General features: G+C 53.5%; 2 protein-coding genes across 3 annotated transcripts in view; one reads left to right on the top strand and one right to left on the bottom strand.

Moving 5' to 3' along the window:
• Positions 1–1,588, bottom strand: part of LOC110293033 (aflatoxin B1 aldehyde reductase member 2) — a 7,669-nt gene extending 6,081 nt beyond the window's left edge. Inside the window, exon 1 of the mRNA XM_021160776.2 lies at positions 1,234–1,588. Coding sequence (XP_021016435.1) covers positions 1,234–1,555 — 322 coding nt within the window. The 5' untranslated portion in view covers positions 1,556–1,588. The remainder of the gene's footprint in view (positions 1–1,233) is intronic.
• The window catches only part of Slc66a1 (solute carrier family 66 member 1), a 17,182-nt gene continuing 1,583 nt past the window's right edge, over positions 1,538–17,136 (top strand). The window contains exons 1-9 of one of the 2 annotated variants that reach the window (XR_003836443.1): positions 1,538–1,682; positions 4,610–4,733; positions 5,921–6,169; positions 9,696–9,825; positions 10,395–10,482; positions 10,877–11,019; positions 11,168–11,260; positions 11,856–12,041; positions 13,363–13,490. Coding sequence is in view for 1 of the 2 variants with exons in the window: in XM_021161479.2 (XP_021017138.1) it covers positions 6,006–6,169; positions 9,696–9,825; positions 10,395–10,482; positions 10,877–11,019; positions 11,168–11,260; positions 11,856–12,041; positions 13,363–13,440 (882 nt within the window). In the remaining variant the exon portion in view is untranslated. Of the gene's footprint in view, positions 1,683–4,609; positions 4,734–5,920; positions 6,170–9,695; positions 9,826–10,394; positions 10,483–10,876; positions 11,020–11,167; positions 11,261–11,855; positions 12,042–13,362; positions 13,808–17,136 lie in introns of those variants that run through there. The other variant, XM_021161479.2, reaches the window with a different exon arrangement.

Genomic DNA, 17,136 nt, shown 5'->3' with positions numbered 1-17,136 from the left:
CCCCCCCCCAGGCATTCTTTCTGTAACCTTTTGCCTGAGGACTTTGGCCCATTGAGTCTTCAGACCCAAAGAAAGAAGCAGAAATGGGCTAAAGAAGTGGGGGGGGGGGAGCATGTGGGGGAGGGGGAGAAAATCGAAATGTTCATTATCAGTAATGTATGTCATCCAGGCGAACTCTACAGCATTCGGCTTGAGAGATCCACTCACTCAAGTGAGCTTTACCCCATGTGAGTCTACGGAGCCCACTGCCCAGGAACCGGGAGGAAGAACCTCAGGACAGGTAAAAGTGAGGCCTCTTTACGTATCAGGCACCCTCCTGAGACTCCAATAGCTTCAAGCAAATGAAGGGCGGCTCCCCTCCCCTTCCACCGCGGGACACGCGCCACTGACCACCCGGCCTCACACACGAACTTTGCATCTCTCAAACTCCATCTTCCAATAGCTAGGGCTGCAAGCCCCCGGTGCACCCTACTTACACTGTAGGGCCCATCCCCAGTTCTCTAAGGGCTCTGCCTACTGCTCTCCCCACAAGCTACTCTTTCCTGTACTCCTCAGCAATCGCGGCTTCAGTCTTCCTCGTTGGACCTTTACCTTACCGTGGAGAAATCACTTCTCCCACGGTAGCCTACAGAGCTACAGAGTTTGCCATTCTAAGACCTGGCACAGAGAGTGGGCACAAAGGCCGAAATGCCCTCTCCCGACGCCACCTTTCCGCCCCTGCCCCCAGATGGGCCCTAGGCATGGTTGCCCCAGGTCTCCTTGAGACCCATAGGTAGTCAACTGCACGGGACAAAGTCTAGTCCGGACAAAAGACCGGAATGATAAGCGTTCTCCTGGAGCACAGTGGTAGTGAGGGCAAGAGAGGAAGGAACGAACAAAAAGCCTGATGGGGATGGGGGCGTGTCGGGACGGCTAAGGACAACGGTTGGCTGGGAGGCAGGGATTGCGGTAGGAAGCAAAGGGCCCAGAGTAGGCTAAACATTAGCGTAGGAAGCTTCCTCGCACCCGCCTCGGTAGCTGCAACTAGAAGTTTCTAAGGAGAGGCGGGACAAAGTTCAGTTCACTAGTTCAGGACTCCAGTTGCCTTGGGAGCTTGGGGTAGACCCAGCTGTGGATCCGGAGCTTCCGAAGCTCCTGGATGTAGATCCTGGCTGGTGCACGCCGGGTGCGGGCGGGCACCGGCTCAGCCCTACTCGGTGCGGGGGGGCGGGGGAGGCCGGGTGCAGCGGTTACCTGTGCAGTCGCCGCTGCCCAGCCCGAGCCCCAGGCCGCCCAGGATGTTCTCGGACTGGCCGTCGCAATACATGAAGGCCGTGTCCAGCTCGCTGTGGCCGCGCTCCAGGAAGGCGCGTACCGTCGCGGCGCTAGCGCTCGCATCCATGCGGCGCCCCATCTCCATGGTGCCCAGCACCGTAGCGGGCCGGAGAGGGGCGCCAGAGGCGGCACGGGGTGGCGGAGGCCGGGACATGGCGAGAGGACGCGCGACCGAAGTCCCGGAGCGCTGCGCGGATCGAACAGCTGCGCGGCCCACTGCTCTGGACGCTGCACGCAGCATGGAGACTGCGCCTGCGCACTCGAAGCTTCAGACTCCGCCCCACGGCGGGGGGCGGGGCGTCGCGGAGGTCAGCTGACCCCGGCGGGCTCCGATCCTGAAGCTGACACTGGCTGTGGATCTTGAACTGGTGAGGATGCAGGGGGCTGGCGGCTGTCCCGGGCTGGGGGGTCGGGACTCCAGGCGCGCCCAGCTAAGTCTTTTCTACACCCTCCTCCAGCTCTGCACGGTCCCCGGCGCTGGTCCCCTCCTGGGGAGCGGGATCGTGGGTCTCTGCCCAACCTGGCCAGGGATCCAGGACGGCCCCACTTCTTACCTGTAGGTCCTTGCCTTCCGGCCTCTCTGCTTCTCTGGACTGGGCGGCCTTGTTTTCCCTGCTCTGGGCGGGGGCCTCGCGGCGCTTGCCCCAGCTGCTGCCCTGTCATTATCCCTCCGAACCCGCAGAGTCACCGGAAGGAGTTAGAGCCTTGGTTTGGAGGCCAGGAATGGGTAGGATCTCGGAGCCATTGCGCTCCCCTGACACATTCTCCGTAGCTCTGTAGGTAGGGAACCCAGAATGTCCCATTCCTCGCCAAGCTCACCGCAGGATTCCACAGAGGGCTGGTTAGAAATGTGAGGTAAAGGCAGGCGGATATCTGAGTTCGAGGCCATCCTGGTCTACAGAGCTAATTTCAAGGCAGCCAGGGGCTACACAGAGAAACCCTGTCTCAAACTGCACCCATTTCCACCTGCCCAAAAAAGAAAGAAAGAAGTGTGTAGTTTCAGGTTCACTTCGTGTGTACTCCGTGCTACAATGTGGTCCAGGGGGCTACAGCAAGAACAGACTATTACTGTTGACTGTGCCAGATAGGCTTTGGTGGGAAGCACCTTCCTGGCTTTGCTTGGAGTTGGGGAGGAGCTAGGTGTGGCAGGAGATACTGTCTCCTGGCTAGCCTTTAAGGACAGGAACCGTGAGAGCCAATCCCCTAGTGGGGGATGTAGCTCAGCGGTAGAGCACTTGACTAGCATGGGATAGGGAGGTTTGGCCTGGGTTTTTATCGTAGTCTGCAGGCAGTTTAGGAGGTAAGTAAGTACCTTTTAGGATTTCCTTCATTGTATACATCAGAATGCTGAAACTCCAACACTTGCCCAGAGCGACATCTCAGCCCTGGGCCTGCTCAACTTACAAGTTTCCTTGCATACCCTTCCCGCTCCAGCCTCCCCTCTTTTTTCCTTGTTCTGTTTTTAAATTTTTTTAATTTTTATTATATGTAAGTACACTGTAGCTGTCTTCAGACACTCCAGAAGAGGGAGTCAGATCTCATTACGGATGGTTGTGAGCCACCATGTGGTTGCTGGGATTTGAACTTCGGACCTTCGGAAGAGCAGTCAGGTGCTCTTACCCACTGAGCCATCTCACCAGCCCTCTTTCCTTTTTTTTTTTTTTTTTTTCATTTCATGCTTCCATCCCTCTCCCTCTCCTTTACATTTTCCGAGCCTTTGTTGTACAGCTGGTGCATCCAGACCCATGAGACTGGGAAGGATACAGACAGGGGAGAGGGGAGAGAGACTTGCTTAAAGAACACTGGTTAACAGGGACAGTGTTGCCTCTTCTCCAGGATTGTGTTCCAGGGGACTGGAGGAGGTGGCGGCAAGGCCTCTCGGATAAGGCAAGTTAGAAATGGGTCAGGGTATCTCTACTAGGCATTTGTGATAGAGAAGGATTCCCTAGAGGAAGAGAGAGGCTGTGCAGGTGCCTGGGACTCTGAGGACCTGTGCCAGGAGATGAGGTTAGGAGGGTCATTCTTGGGGTCCTTAGGACCTTGCCTCTGTGATTTTGAACTTGATCCAGTATCAAAATGGAACCTGCATCTGCTTTGGTGGGGAGCACCTGCCTGGCTTTCCTTGGAGTTGTAGGGGAAATGGGCGTTGTAGGAGATTGTCTCCCTGACCAGCCTTTCTGGACATGCACCAGGAGAGTCAGAATCCTTCATGCTAGTGGGGGATACAGCTCAGCATTAGAACATGTAACTAGCATCTATGAGGTCCTAGGCCCAAGCTTTGGTATCAGGAGTCTTTGCAGAGACTGGGAGAGCTGCATGAACCCAGGGTCCCCATTCATCTGGTTCCCCTGGTGTGGAGAGGCTCCACAGTGGTCAAGGTACTGGGGTCTCATGCTTAAGCCATCACTCTCACTGGGTCAGATGGGAGGCTCATAGCTTTATGTTTGGCTCAGAAGGATGTTAATTAGCCCCAGTTCATAGACAGGGTCAGCCAGGCTGACTCGCTTGCCCGAAGCCACTCAACCCTACCTGTAAAATGGGGACAGTGTTCCCTACCCAGCCTGGGTATTAGATGTTATGAGGAATGACAGTGTATGCATGTGTGATGAATTGGACCACTCCAGATCTACCGGAGGAGGTGTTGGGAGGCCAATAGGATGTGTGTGGCTGATAAACAAACTTCTTAGGGTGCAGATCTTACCTAGACTGTATGAATTGGGGTGCCAGGTAATTGCTTCCCAAAGTGGCTGTGCAGATGTCATCCACACCAGCCACTAAGACCAGGGAAGAACCGTCCAGCTATCCTATGTCCCACCCTAGAGCTGCCACAATGAGCTGAGCAGGCAGTGAGCAGAGGCGCCCTTACCCCAGCTCAAGGAGCTGGTCACATGAGGGCTGAGAGTCTGGGCTTCCTGACTTGCTTCTTCTCCCTGCCCTGCTCACTGCAAGCTCAGCAGTCCTGGGGCCAGCCAGAGCTCTGTGAGGAGTCCAGGCCTCCCTGGCGTAAGTGGGAACTAAGGTATGGACGGGAGTGAGTCCGTCTGGATGAGGAAACACCCTCTTAGCTCAGTGACAAAAGGGGAAGCCTGGGCCATGGCAGCCTCCGTGAAGCCTCTCCCATGGGGTTTGCCTCTCTTGCTTTCTGACTGGGTGGCCCTGGCAATGACTTCCCTGTTGTGGTCTCAGGTTCCTCCAGAATATGTCTGAGACGCAGGTGGAGGACACAATGTGCGATTACTGGCCAGGTCTGGAGAAGCTGGCTCCAGCTAAGCCTTGCTCTCCCTACTCTCTCTAGGTTGTCACGCACACAGAGTGACCACGTAGGAATCTCTGTGCAGGTGGCAAGGAACTGAGAGGGCGTCTTTCTTCCTGCTCCTTCAACCAGCCATACTCTGGCTTGGGCTGTGGCTTCCTTGTAGGTAAGTATTCTGTATGCCTTCCAAGCTTTGGAAGGAACATGGGCTCCAGCATCCTATCCAGGTACTGGGCAACCCTAGGAACTGCCACCNCCTTTTTGGTTTTTTTTTTTTTTTNAGACAGGGTTTCTCTGTGTAGCCCTGTCTGTCCTGGAACTCACTCTGTAGACCAGGCTGGCCTCGAACTCAGAAATCCACCTGCCTCTGCCTCCCGAGTGCTGGGATTAAAGGCATGCGCCACCACGCCTGGCTCACCTTTTTGTTTTTAACTAATTTTTTTTGGGGGGGGTGTTTATTTTTAAAGATTTATTTATTATATATAATAAGCACACTGTAGCTATCTTCAGACACACCAGAAGAGGGCATCAGATCTCATTACAGATGGTTGTGAGCCACCATGTGGTTGCTGGGATTTGAACTCAGGACCTCCAGAAGAGCAGTCAGTGCTCTTAACCACTGAGCTACCTCTCCAGCCTAGGAACTGCCTTCTTACCCTACATGAAAGATGCATGTGTTAGCCTTCCCTCCAGTGAGTCCTTGCCTCAGACTGTGTCAGAGTAGAGTCATGAAAAGGAGTGACAGCCAGGCCCGATGGTGCAGACCTGCAATCCCAGCACTCAGATGTCTGACACATGAGACTCGAAGGTTTAAAGGCCAGCTTGGACAATTTGTGAGATTGTGTCTTGAGATAAAAAGTTTAAAAGCGCCGGGCATGGTGGTGCATGCCTTTAATCTCAGCGCTTGGGAGGCAGAGGCAGGTGGATTTCTGAGTTCGAGGCCAGCCTGGTCTACAGAGTGAGTTCCAAGACAGCCAGGGCTACACAGAGAAACCCTGTCTCAAAAAAACAAAACAAAACAAAAAAAAAGTTTAAAAGCCAGGGATACAGGACAGTTGTTGACCTCCTGTGCAGCACACAAAGAGATCTAGATCTGACCTCCCACCCCCACCCCAAAAGAAAACCAACCAAATATACCTAAATGTTTACAAGTTGCATCAAAAGATGCTGTTGGCGTATAGGCTCACCCACTCCACATATGAACTCATTTAACTGGCACAGTAGCTATATGAAGTAGGGCCTCTCATTCATTATCCCCACTGTGCAGAGGACAGGACCAGTAACTGCTGGTCACAGGACTGTGAATGGGGCTAGACCTCCCAAGGCTGAAGAGCTCTTTTTCCCTTTGTGTAGGACAAACCTTTGCCAGCCTCTTGACCCCTTGGCCGTGTTCATACACCTGTACCTTCTTTCCTGCTGGGACCCTCCCTCTGCAGCCATGGTCTGGAGGACACTGGGCGCCAGCAACTTTTCCACCTGTCCCAATGGCTCTGTCCAGTGGATCTGGGATGTGTTTGGTGAATGTGCCCAGGATGGCTGGGATGAGGCCAGCGTGGGCCTGGGCTTGGTCTCCATTCTCTGTTTCGCTGCGTCTACCTTCCCGTGAGTATGTGGCTGTGTGGTTGGAGTGGGGTGAAGAGTGGAACGGGGAAGGGGCGTGGCTTCGGGGGTTGGTGGTCCTTCATGTCCTGCACTGGGTTTGGATAGTCTAGGGTTTGGCTGGCCGGCCATTGGCCTGTCTAGATCCCAGGCCAGATATATTCCCTGTCTGATCATATTCATTGATGCCCAGCTTGCTGTGAAGGAGGGAGGGAGGCTGCCTGGAGTCTAACGCAGGCCAGACCTCATCCTGAATGATGTGGTGTGACCTTTTCTATCATATATTGAGCACTGCGTGTAAATGCTGCGGCATTTAACCTCGTTTAGTCCTTATAACAGCCGAGTGAAATAGGCAGCAAACCTTTCCCTGTCTCACAGACGAGATGCAGGTTAGGTCATGTGCTCAGCTGGCAAGAGATGGGTGTGGAGCATGGGCGGGCTGGGAATGTCGGTTACGGCTGTGTCCTTAAAGTAAAGAAAGGCAGGCTGGTGGTGAAGATGGCATTGGTGGCTGCAGGGTCCAGAGTGTCCACACTCAGTTCTGCCACCTCCTGGCTATGGCCTTGCTTGCTCTGGGTCTCAGATGTCATTTATGTAGTATGTGTACAAGCTGGAAAGCTGGCCTGGTGCTAGTGTCTGCTTCTGTGAAGCGTGAGAGAGAGAGCACCTAGTGGCTCAGCAGAGGCACGAAGGGCTGCAGGCAGAAAGCTGGCCAGGACCTGCAGGTGTGTGAGAGAAGGAACAGCTACTGTCATGCCTGGCTGGGCACTGTGGGAGGGTGAGGTGGGCGGAAGTAACCTCAGGAGTTCACCAAGGGTCCTAAGCATCTTAGGCTGGTGTCAGTGTTTAATTTTTAAAAGTTGTTCTTGGGCTGGGCATGCTGGTCCCAGCATTTGGGAGACAGAGGCAGGTAGATCTCTGAGTTCAAGGCCAGCCTGCTCTATAAATCAAGTTCTAAGACAGTCAGGGCTACACAAACAAACCCTGTCTCCAAAACTGAAAATCTTTTTTTTTTTTTTAAAACATTCTTTTTTTTTTTTAAAGATTTATTTATTTATCATATGTAAGTACACTGTAGCTGTCTTCAGACATTCCAGAAGAGGACGTCAGATCTCATTACAGATGGTTGTGAGCCACCATGTGGTTGCTGGGATTTGAACTCAGGACCTTTGGAAGAGCAGTCAGTGCTCTTACCCGCTGAGCCATCTCGCCAGCCCCCAAAACTGAAAATCTTAACAGCAACTACAAAAATTGTTCTCTGGCCGGGGAAATTTCCTGCTTAGCAGAGGACCTAGGATTGGTTGCCAGCACCCACATAGTTACTGCCTGGAACTCCAGTTTCAGGAGATCTGACACCAGTCTCTCTCTTCTGGCCTCTGCACCAGTCACACACGCAGTGCACATATATACAAGCAGGCGAAACACATATAAACTAAAAATAAATCTTAAAAAAAAGTTTGCTTGTTCGCTGGGGGAGAACACTCAGTGTAAAGTGCTTGCTACCCATGTGTGTGGGTCTTAGTTTAATCCTCCGGACCCATATTAAGATGGATACAGTAATGTATGTCTGTAATCCCAGTGTGGACCTGGCACATGCAGCTGTCAACCAAGGTAGAAGGTAGAGGTTGCTCTCGACCTGCATGTGAGTTCTGTGGTTCTTGTAAACCAACTTCCTCCCTACCTCAGTCCTCACTCCTTACAGCTCCTGGGAGGCTGAGGCAGGAGAATCATGAGTCAAGGCCAACCTGGGCTATCTAAGGAGACCTTGTAATTCAGACCTCCTGACCCTTCCGGCCCCTACCTCCCAGTTGCTGGAACCACACATATAGCCACCATCCCCTCACTGTCTTTTTTGATTTCCTGTTTTGTTTTTTTTAAAGATTTATTTATTTATTATATGTAACTACACTGTAGCTGTCATCAGACACACCGGAGGAGGGCATCTGACCTCATTATGGGTGGTTATGGGTCACCATGTGGTTGCTGGGATTTGAACTCTGGAAGAGGAGTCAGTGCATTTAACTGCTGAACCATCTCTCCAGCCCTGATTTCATTTTTTTTTTTTTCGTTCTTCTTTTGTTTTTGTTTTTCGAGACAGGGTTTCTCTGTGTAGCCCTGGCTGTCCTGGAACTCACTCTGTAGACCAGGCTGGCCTCAAACTCAGAAATCCACCTGCCTCTGCCTCCTGAGTGCTGGGATTAAAGGTGTGTGCCACTGCATATTGTTTTCTATGTGTGCGTGTTTAGCCCGCATACATGTCTGTGCATCATATGTGCAAGGTGCCTGTGGAGGTGAGAGGAGGGGAGCAGATCTCTTTATATATATGAATGCTGTGTGTTTATGTCTATGCATGTATGTATGTGTGTGCAATGCCTGGTTTAGGCAATGCCAGGTATTGAACCCTCTAGGCTTCATGTGTGCTAGGCAGGCCCTCTGTCAGCTGTGCTACTTCTCAACCTTTTCTGAATTTTTATTTTTAGCATCTGTTTATTTGAATGTATACAGATGGTTAGAATAAAAAGCTGAGGCCAGGCTTAGTTGGCACTTGCCACCCAAGCCTGACATTCTAAGGTGGGTTCTGGAAAACACATACAGGAGGTGGCAAAGGACTGACTCCACCAAGTTGTCCTCTGATTGCTGCACGTGTGCGGTGCCCCATGCGTGACCCCGATAATAAATTACTGCTTTAAAAAGTCGAGGAGCTGGGGATGTGGTAGAACTCTGACCTAGCGCATGGGAAGCTCTGGGTTCCAACCTAGGCCCCGGGGGAAGCAAGACTGGAGTCTGAGGCCTTGTCACAAACCTCTGACCAGGGTGACTCTGAGCAGTGACAGCAACACGGTCATCTGTCTCCAGTGTGCAGTGGCCTAAAAGATTTGACCTTCCTTGTGTTGGGACTTAAGGAGTCATTGCCTGAGACCCCAGGCTCTTACAAGCAGCAGTGGCAGCGGCTTTCTTTACATTTGGCTTCATACAACCAGGCCTCAGCATGGAGGGCCTCAGGGGAACAGTCTGGGGACTGAAAGCCTGGGAAACAGAAGTACAGGCATCTAGCCACCCTTCTCCGCTGTGTCCCGAGAGTGACCAGGCTCTCTATGTCTTACTATCAGTGACTCCTGAAAACAGGTCCTGGCCGGTCCTCAGACCCACCTCAGCTGCCACCGCCCCTGCTTTGAGCTCCTACCCAGCCAGATTTTTAAAAAGAAGCCAAGGCCTATGCTTCAGGAACCTATACACACCCTCTGTCCCTTCTGGGAGACCCCAGGGGGCAGTGGGGAGAATCTAAGGCAGAGGATCTGTCTGGAAAGAGACTTGGCTGCTGTGCCCCTGGGCTAGTAGGGGTCCAGTAGAATTCCTTCACAGATCAGAAACCGTCCGAGGTTAGTCCTGCCTGTGAGATTCTGGGCTCCATCCTGTGGTTGAACACCTGGGCTCTCCTGCCCACCGCTGCTCCAGTCATCCTCTTAACAAGTCCTGTTGGCCGCCTTAGGCCATCGCCTCTGAGCTTGCGTCCCCTCCTCTTCCACAGCCAGTACATCAAAGCCTGCAAGACAGGCAACATGGACCAGGCCCTATCCCTGTGGTTCCTGCTGGGCTGGATCGGTGGAGATTCCTGCAACCTCATTGGCTCCTTTCTGGCAGACCAGCTACCCCTGCAGGTGTGTGGGGCCCAGGCACAGTAGGGCAGCTTAAAGGACAGATAGGGGTAGCTGTGGGAGGAGTCTGGGGCTTCAAATATGTCAGCCCACACCCCATAACCTACCATCCTGTGTGTAAGACGGTGGGTCAAGGCATCTGTCCGAGTCTCAGATTTCTAATTTCCATGTAAGCATATCACACCCCAAGGGTCTGTGGTTCTGAGGGGTTGTGGGCCCAGATACTTTTTCTGAGTTTAGGGCCCTCAAAGTAGCAAGTAGGGTTTTCCTTGGGGAGCACAGACATTATTCTGGGGCCAGCAGAACTGGGGTCAGTCAGGAAGGCCGTGGCTACTCCGTCTCAGTGGCTCTAGCCACGGATGCTGTGTTGACTGTCCAGGCTGGACCTGGGTCCATTCTTGATGGACCCTTTGTCCACCTGACTCCCTGTTTACGCAGGTAGGAACAGGAAACCTTCCGTTCAGTTGGAGAGACCAGAGCTGGTCACCACTTGGGGTGCAGTGGAGGGGTGCTGGGGCGGTCACGTGATGGCCTGGGACTGCAGCCAGTGCCTGGGTCTGCTTCTCTCTCAGACATACACGGCTGTGTATTATGTCCTGGCCGACCTGATGATGCTGACGCTGTACTTCCATTATAAGTTCAAGAAGCGACCTTCTCCGTGTGAGTCCGGGGGTCACGCTGGGTCGGGCTCAGCTGCCCTTGGGAAGCCTGGGACTTGAGGTGAAGCAGGCTGAGATGGAGACGTGTATACATCAAACCACAGGGAGGAGATTCTGTTCAGAGTCTCTGGTTCAGAGCCAGAAGTGAGGGTGCGTCACAGAGCAGACTCCCCGGCTGAGTGCCGACCCCCCTGCCCTGACTGTCTTTCCTTTGCATCCCTAGGGGAAGGGTACTGTTGTATGCCCATTCTACAGATGAAGGACGAGCTCAGAGAGACTAGGTCACTTGTCCAAGGTCACACAGCTACTGAGAAGCAAGGCTGGGGACTCCCATTCCAAGCTGTCTGCTGTACACCCAGATACCTAATCTTGGCTTCTCTCCTGCCTCAATCCAGTGTCTGCCCCTATCAATTCTGTGCTCTTGTTCATCTTGGGGACGGTGTGTATCACACCACTGTTGAGCGGCACTGATCCTGTGGCTGTCCCCAGGGAAGGCTTCCGGGGGCGGACACTCCTGTCTGTGGAGCCAGGCAATAAGGTAGGAAGGAGATGATGGGTCTGCGGTGGTGGCATGGGGGGGGGGGCACCTCACCTTCCCCTGCATGATCACATAGATGTTACGTTGTGGGGCGACCACCCCTCTAAAACTCCCACCAGATATTGAGTGTCCCCTTCCACCTTCCCAGCCCTTCACGAAGAAGGAGGTCATCGGCTTTGTCATCGGCTCCGCCTCCAGTTTGCTGTACCTGCTCTCCAGGCTGCCTCAGATTCGCACCAATGTGAGCTTTCAGGAGGGGTGGGGTCACATGGAGGAGGGCCGCCAGGTTAAGCAGTGGGATGGGTCAGGAGTTTTGTTCGGATGATCTAGACCACAGCAGCAGATGACATGGGTAAAGTCACCCAGCTAGCTGTGCCTCTTTCCGCCTCTGGGAAATTGGCTCCTTGACACCTTTCGTGGGGACATGCATGAGACTGTGTCCCAGCAGTGCTGGAGGTCAGGTGCGCAGGAGCTGCTAAGCTGAGAAACCAGAGTGGACAGGAAGTGATGAGGACCCCTACTGGAGGCTTGCCCGGCAGGAGTCCGTGGGGGCCACAGCCAGGGCTACCCATGATCCTGGGGGGAGTGCTTGGAGCTGGGATTTGGAACTGACCATGGACAGGGAGTTTTGAGTGCCAAGCCCATAGTGGGTATGGGGCACACAATGAAAAACCAGCTAGGAATATGTGTCATAGAGGACACACACAGGGACTGTGGCTGCATAGATTAGGCTTCGCCTTGGACTTATGATCCTCCTGCCTCAGCCCCCCAAGTACGTGCTGGGGTTGTAGACAAGAGCCCTTTTTGGGGTCTCTCACTCAGCCCCTCCCCCACAGTTCATACGGCAGTCAACCCAAGGCATCTCCTACTCGCTGTTCGCACTGGTGATGCTGGGGAACACGCTGTACGGGCTCAGCGTGCTGCTCAAGAACCCCGAGGTGGGCCAGAGTGAGGGCAGCTACCTGCTGCACCACCTGCCCTGGCTCGTGGGCAGCCTGGGGGTGCTGCTGCTCGACACCATTGTATCCTTCAAAGTGTGTGATGTTGGCACCGTTGTGTGGGCAAGGCGGCCTTTGCTTCAGTGTGCACATCCCTGCTAGCCCACCCCTCTGTCTACATACTCATCCACCTGTCCATTAGCACATTCACCTATTCGTCCATGTGTCCTTCCATCTACAATCCAGCCGGTAACCACCCTTCATTTACCCATCCAACCTCATCCACCCATCTGTCACCCACTTAGTCACCTCTCCATCTATGCACTCACCTAATCATACACACATCCCATTTGTCCACCCATCCTTCATCTATAATCCAACATTTCATCCTACCTCCATTTACCTGTCCATCCCCATCCATCTCCCCACCTGTCTGTCCATCATCCATCCATCCATCATCTGTCCATCCATCCATCCATCCATCCATCCATCCATCTACCTACCCATCCATCCATCCATCTACCTACCCATCCATCTACCTACCCATCCACCCATCTACCCATCTTCCAGTGTATCTGCCCATCCAGCCTCCCACCCACCTGTCCATTCACTTGACTACCCATTCAGCTTCCCATTTATCCATCCATTTATTCACCCACACCCACCCATCCACCCATCTGTGTGTCCATCAGTCCATCCATTATGGGTGGACCCAGCCAGGACCAGTCCCATCAGTGAGCAAGGACAGAGCGTGTACTAGGTTTTGGGGTGGTTACCTAACTTCAGTGGCACCCAGCGCTGTGGAGTGAATCACCACTGGACTCTCCTGATCTGGGGGAAACAGAGGCCCCAGCAGGTCATCGCACCGGGGCTGGGGGAGAAGTTATTCAGGCACAAGGGAACAGAGTCCCAGCACAGCCTGTGCAAAGGCCCCGAGGGACAGAAGAGTGTGTGCACCGTGGGAACGAGAGCTGAGTTGTGGAGACAAGCTTGCGTGGGCTTCGCTCCTCTTCTCTGTTTCCTCCCTGATGACAAGGGTGAACTGCTAGTCAGACCCTCAGGGTTTCAGTCACTGTCCCTGCTGGCATCAGTGTCTGAACACCCTCTCCATGTGACCTGTTAGTGTTGCCAAGTGGTTCAGCTGGACGTTATTTGGCAAGAAGTAAACACGGTCTTTGTGTCAACATTTGGTGAGTCCCCGTGGGACGTGGTGAGAGAGAAAGGCTTAAAGTCTAGAGGACCCACGTGGCCCAGCCTCTGGGTGTCGTAGGGAGGAAGAGGGTCCTATTCCAGGGTCCCTGATGGCAGAGTCAGGGCATCAAGGAGGGCACTCGGCGGTGGGAGAGCAAGGCGACAGGAGCAGGGCTGGCCCAGTGTGGCTGCAGTACCTTAACGCTGTCCTCAGATCTCCATCCAGTTCCTGGTGTACAGAAGCCATGAGGCTGCTGCTGCCTCAGAGCGAGAGCCCCTCCTCCCCAGCTGATCATCGTCCTGGATGATGGGAACCTCAGCTGCCAAACCAGGAAGGATAAGGTGTGGACAGTGATACTGCCGCCACTGGACTGGGCCTAGGAGGCTGCCTGGAACTCTGGGCCTGGCTGCCTAGAACTCCTCCATGCCTGACCTTCAGACAGATCTGGAGTTGGCTCGTGCTGCGCAGGGGCATACCTCTCAGGTGTATGACAGCTGCCCGAGGAGCCTCTAGGGCACCCATAGCTGAGACCCCAGAAGACGGTATGGCCACCTCCCATCTACCTACCTCAATCTGACTGTACTCTTGGCTACATCATAGTCAGGGAGCCCAGGGTTGTCCCTCTGACTGGATACAACCTAGTAAATGGTACCTTCCAGCTGGGCCTGTTTCTGCTGCTCCTTCCCGTGGTGCTTAGGGTCCAGGCAGGGTCCCAGGGCAAGTCCAGCCAGATAGGTGGACCATGTGCAGCCTCCATGGCCTTTGGCATCCTGACTTGTATCTCTCTGCCCTCTTGTACACAGACCTTGCCCTGCTGTGACATGGCCCAGTGGGCTTTTTGTTCCTGGGGCCCTGGAAGAAGCAGATAACTAAGGGCAGGATTTGGTTGAGCATCACCAGGGGCTTGGCATGACCACACGACCACCCTCTGTGTCCTTGCCAAGGCTGCATAGGTAGGGTGAGGCGGTTAGCCCAAAGGGAGATGTGTAGTCAAGTGTCTCGTAGCAAGTCAGGGACAGTCGCCTTTGAAATAGAGCAGAGGGGCAGACTGGTGCCTTCCTGAAGAAGGTGGAGACCAGAAGCACAGATGGAGGACAAAGCCAACAGGAGACAGGGCCAGAGGTGATGAGGACAGAGAAGAGGGGAGAAAGGTTGCTCCCCGCTGTCTTTGTTACAACACCTTTTGGGGACAGAGGACCAGCCCCCTTCCCCTGCTGGCCTCAGCTTACTCATAGATTATTGTAGCTGCAGAAAGTTAGATGCAGGCCAGGGGCTACCTGCCAGAGACAAACAGGGCAGCCACCTCTGAGCGCTGTTTTAGCGTCTTTGCTCACAGCTAAAGAGAAGGTCCTGGCAGAGACCCAGGCGAGGCATGTGGTGCTCCTGGTCCCTACTCCCAGCCCACTGCTGGCCTCAGGTGATCTTTCAGCTCCATGCCATCCTGGGACTTGGCGCTATGCTAGTTTCCTAGGGCCAGATGGCACCTTTTCCAAATCCTAAAGATCTGGGGCCTCAGTTAGGCACGTGACCCCAGGCGCAGGCCTGAACTGAGGCTGCACAGGCAGGAGAAAATGAGATGGCAGCCCTGCCCGAGAAGCTGTCTGGGTCTGCCAGGAGGGGTGACACCCCTTCGTGGGGGACTTGGCTTTGACAGAGGGGGTACAGTCTCGGAAGATTACATTTCTCCAAACTTTGATTTCTCCTGTCTTCTGGAGGCTTGCTCCAGTGCTCCAAGTAGGGGTCAGAGAAGGGGGCTTCCACAACCTGGTGGCCTGGTTATTATATCTGTTAGGTGAGGGGTTCACAGACTTCAGCATCTCAAGTCTGTTTCCGCTCCCGGGAGCCTTGGGACTTAGGCCAGCTCCCTCTGTTTCCCTCTCCCACAACACCGGAAACAGCGTTACCGACCTCTGACCCTCCGTGTTGCCCGCATGAGTTGCACTTTTGTTTTTATGCCCCAGGATCTGGCACATGGGTGAAGAAATGGTGACTACATTATTGTCCCCATCCAAGGGGATGTAGCCATCTTGTACCTCCCCAGGGGGACAGCCAGCTTGACTAACACAACCCTGCTGTCATGATGGCCCCACTGCTGCTGAGAGTGAGAAACTCCACAGTTGGCTTCCACGTCTTCTCCCTGGCCCACACTTCTTGCTTCTTGCAGGTCATGGAGTGGTGGGGTGCCCATCCTGATGTGGCCTGCCTTACAACAACAGGCTCCTTGGGTCCCTCCTCAGCCTCGTGTGTGGACTTTCTGGTTCCAATCAGGCTCAGCCACAGAAATGGAAATTCTCATATCAGGAGAGTCCCCCATGCCAGGAGAGTCCCTCTCGTCACTCTTAGGGAGGAAGGGGGAGGGGGCTGGACCATGTGCCTGCAAGTGGTTATATTGAGACAGGGCCTTCTGTAGCTCAGACCCGCCTAAAACCCACAATCCTCCTGCCTCTGCTTCTGAGTACAGGGACTACACACAGGTATATGTCATCATGCCTGGCGTCTATAAGATGCCCTAGAGGAAAGCCCTCTCCTGGGCCTGGACCTCTACAGTATTCACAGGGCTTTGCCTCCTCTTAAGTCAAGGGGCAGGGGAAGCTGGAGGCAGGAGAACTGGGCCTAGCCAGCAAAGGATTCTCTACTTATTTATCAGACCTGGGGATCCTCTCCCTCTCCCTCTCCCTCTCCCCCTCCCCTCCCCTCTCTTTCGCTCCCCCTCCCCCTCCCCCTCCCCCTTCCTCTCTCTCTCTCCCTCTCCCCCTCCCCTCTTCTCCTCCCCTCTCCCCATCCTCCTCACCCTCTCTCTTTCCCTAACTAGGACAGTATGGCCTCCAGGTCTCCTCTTCTCCAGGAAGGGGAGCAGTTCCCAATCACCCTCCTCTGTCCCTTTTGTCTGACTCGCGGCTTCCCAGGCAAGTAAGGAGGTGTGAGCTCTAACAGGAAGGCTTGAAGCTGCTACCTCATGGCTGGGACTGCTTTCCCCACAGGTTCCCAGGGCTCAGGTGGGAAGGTCCCCGCCTGCCTCCCAGCCCTGCCCAATAGCTCTAAGGACACAGCTATCCCCAATTCCACATCCGAGTCAGACAACTGGGCAAAGAGCATCTGACTGTACACCACATGGTCCCCAGGATATAGTAGATGCTCAACAGAGTACCCGAGACACTGTCTGTAGGAGGCTCTGGCAGAGGTGGAGACTGTCATGCCACTAGCAAGCACACGACGACTTTACAGGGTGGTTTGTGAATCAGAGCTTGATTCGCTATTTGGAAAGGTGTCTTGTTACCTGTACAGCTTTAATATTTGAAAGCAGTGTTAGAGGTAGTGAGAATATGATTATGTCTTGCAACATTCCTGTGCATGTCCAATCCAGAGTATGCAAAGGCCAGCTGTGTAGAAGGAGCTGTGCAGAAAGACAACATTTGCTGGACAGCCAGGAGGGAAACATCTGCAGGGATAATACTTAGCCCACAGCACATCTGTCCAGCCCATTTTCCAAATTGGAAAGTTTCTCAATAGAGGCAGAGGTAATGACAGGAGAGCGTATCTACCAAGAGTAGGCTTGGGGTGCAGCTCAGTTAGGATGGGACTCACTTGGTGTGTGTGAGGTCTTGGGTTTAACCCCCCAGGATGGCAAAAATGGTGTGGTGGTGCGTGCTGGAAATCCCAGCACTCAGGAGGCAGAGGCAAGAAGATGAGTTCAAAGCCACCATCCTTAAGTATATTGTGAGGCTAGCCTAGGCTACATGAGTTTCTGTCTTAAAAATAACAAAATAATAATAAAAAAAAACCCAACAAAATCCTAGAAATAGTAAGTTGAAATAAGGCACAAAAACATCAATGTAAATAAATCTCAGAGTTCTGTGGATATAAGATATTTGTATTCTGCATTTTATGGTTTATAAAAATAATTATTGAAAACCATGCTCCATCAGGGCTGGAGATATGTTTTGGTACTTAAGAACATCCTTTTTTTTTTTTTTTTTTTTTTTTTCG

This window comes from Mus caroli, chromosome 4 (assembly GCF_900094665.2).
Source record: "Mus caroli chromosome 4, CAROLI_EIJ_v1.1, whole genome shotgun sequence".
NCBI classification, from domain to species: domain Eukaryota; kingdom Metazoa; phylum Chordata; class Mammalia; order Rodentia; family Muridae; genus Mus; species Mus caroli.
The sequence above is the reverse complement of the archived record's forward strand: the minus strand, read 5'-3'. Positions and strand labels throughout refer to the sequence as shown.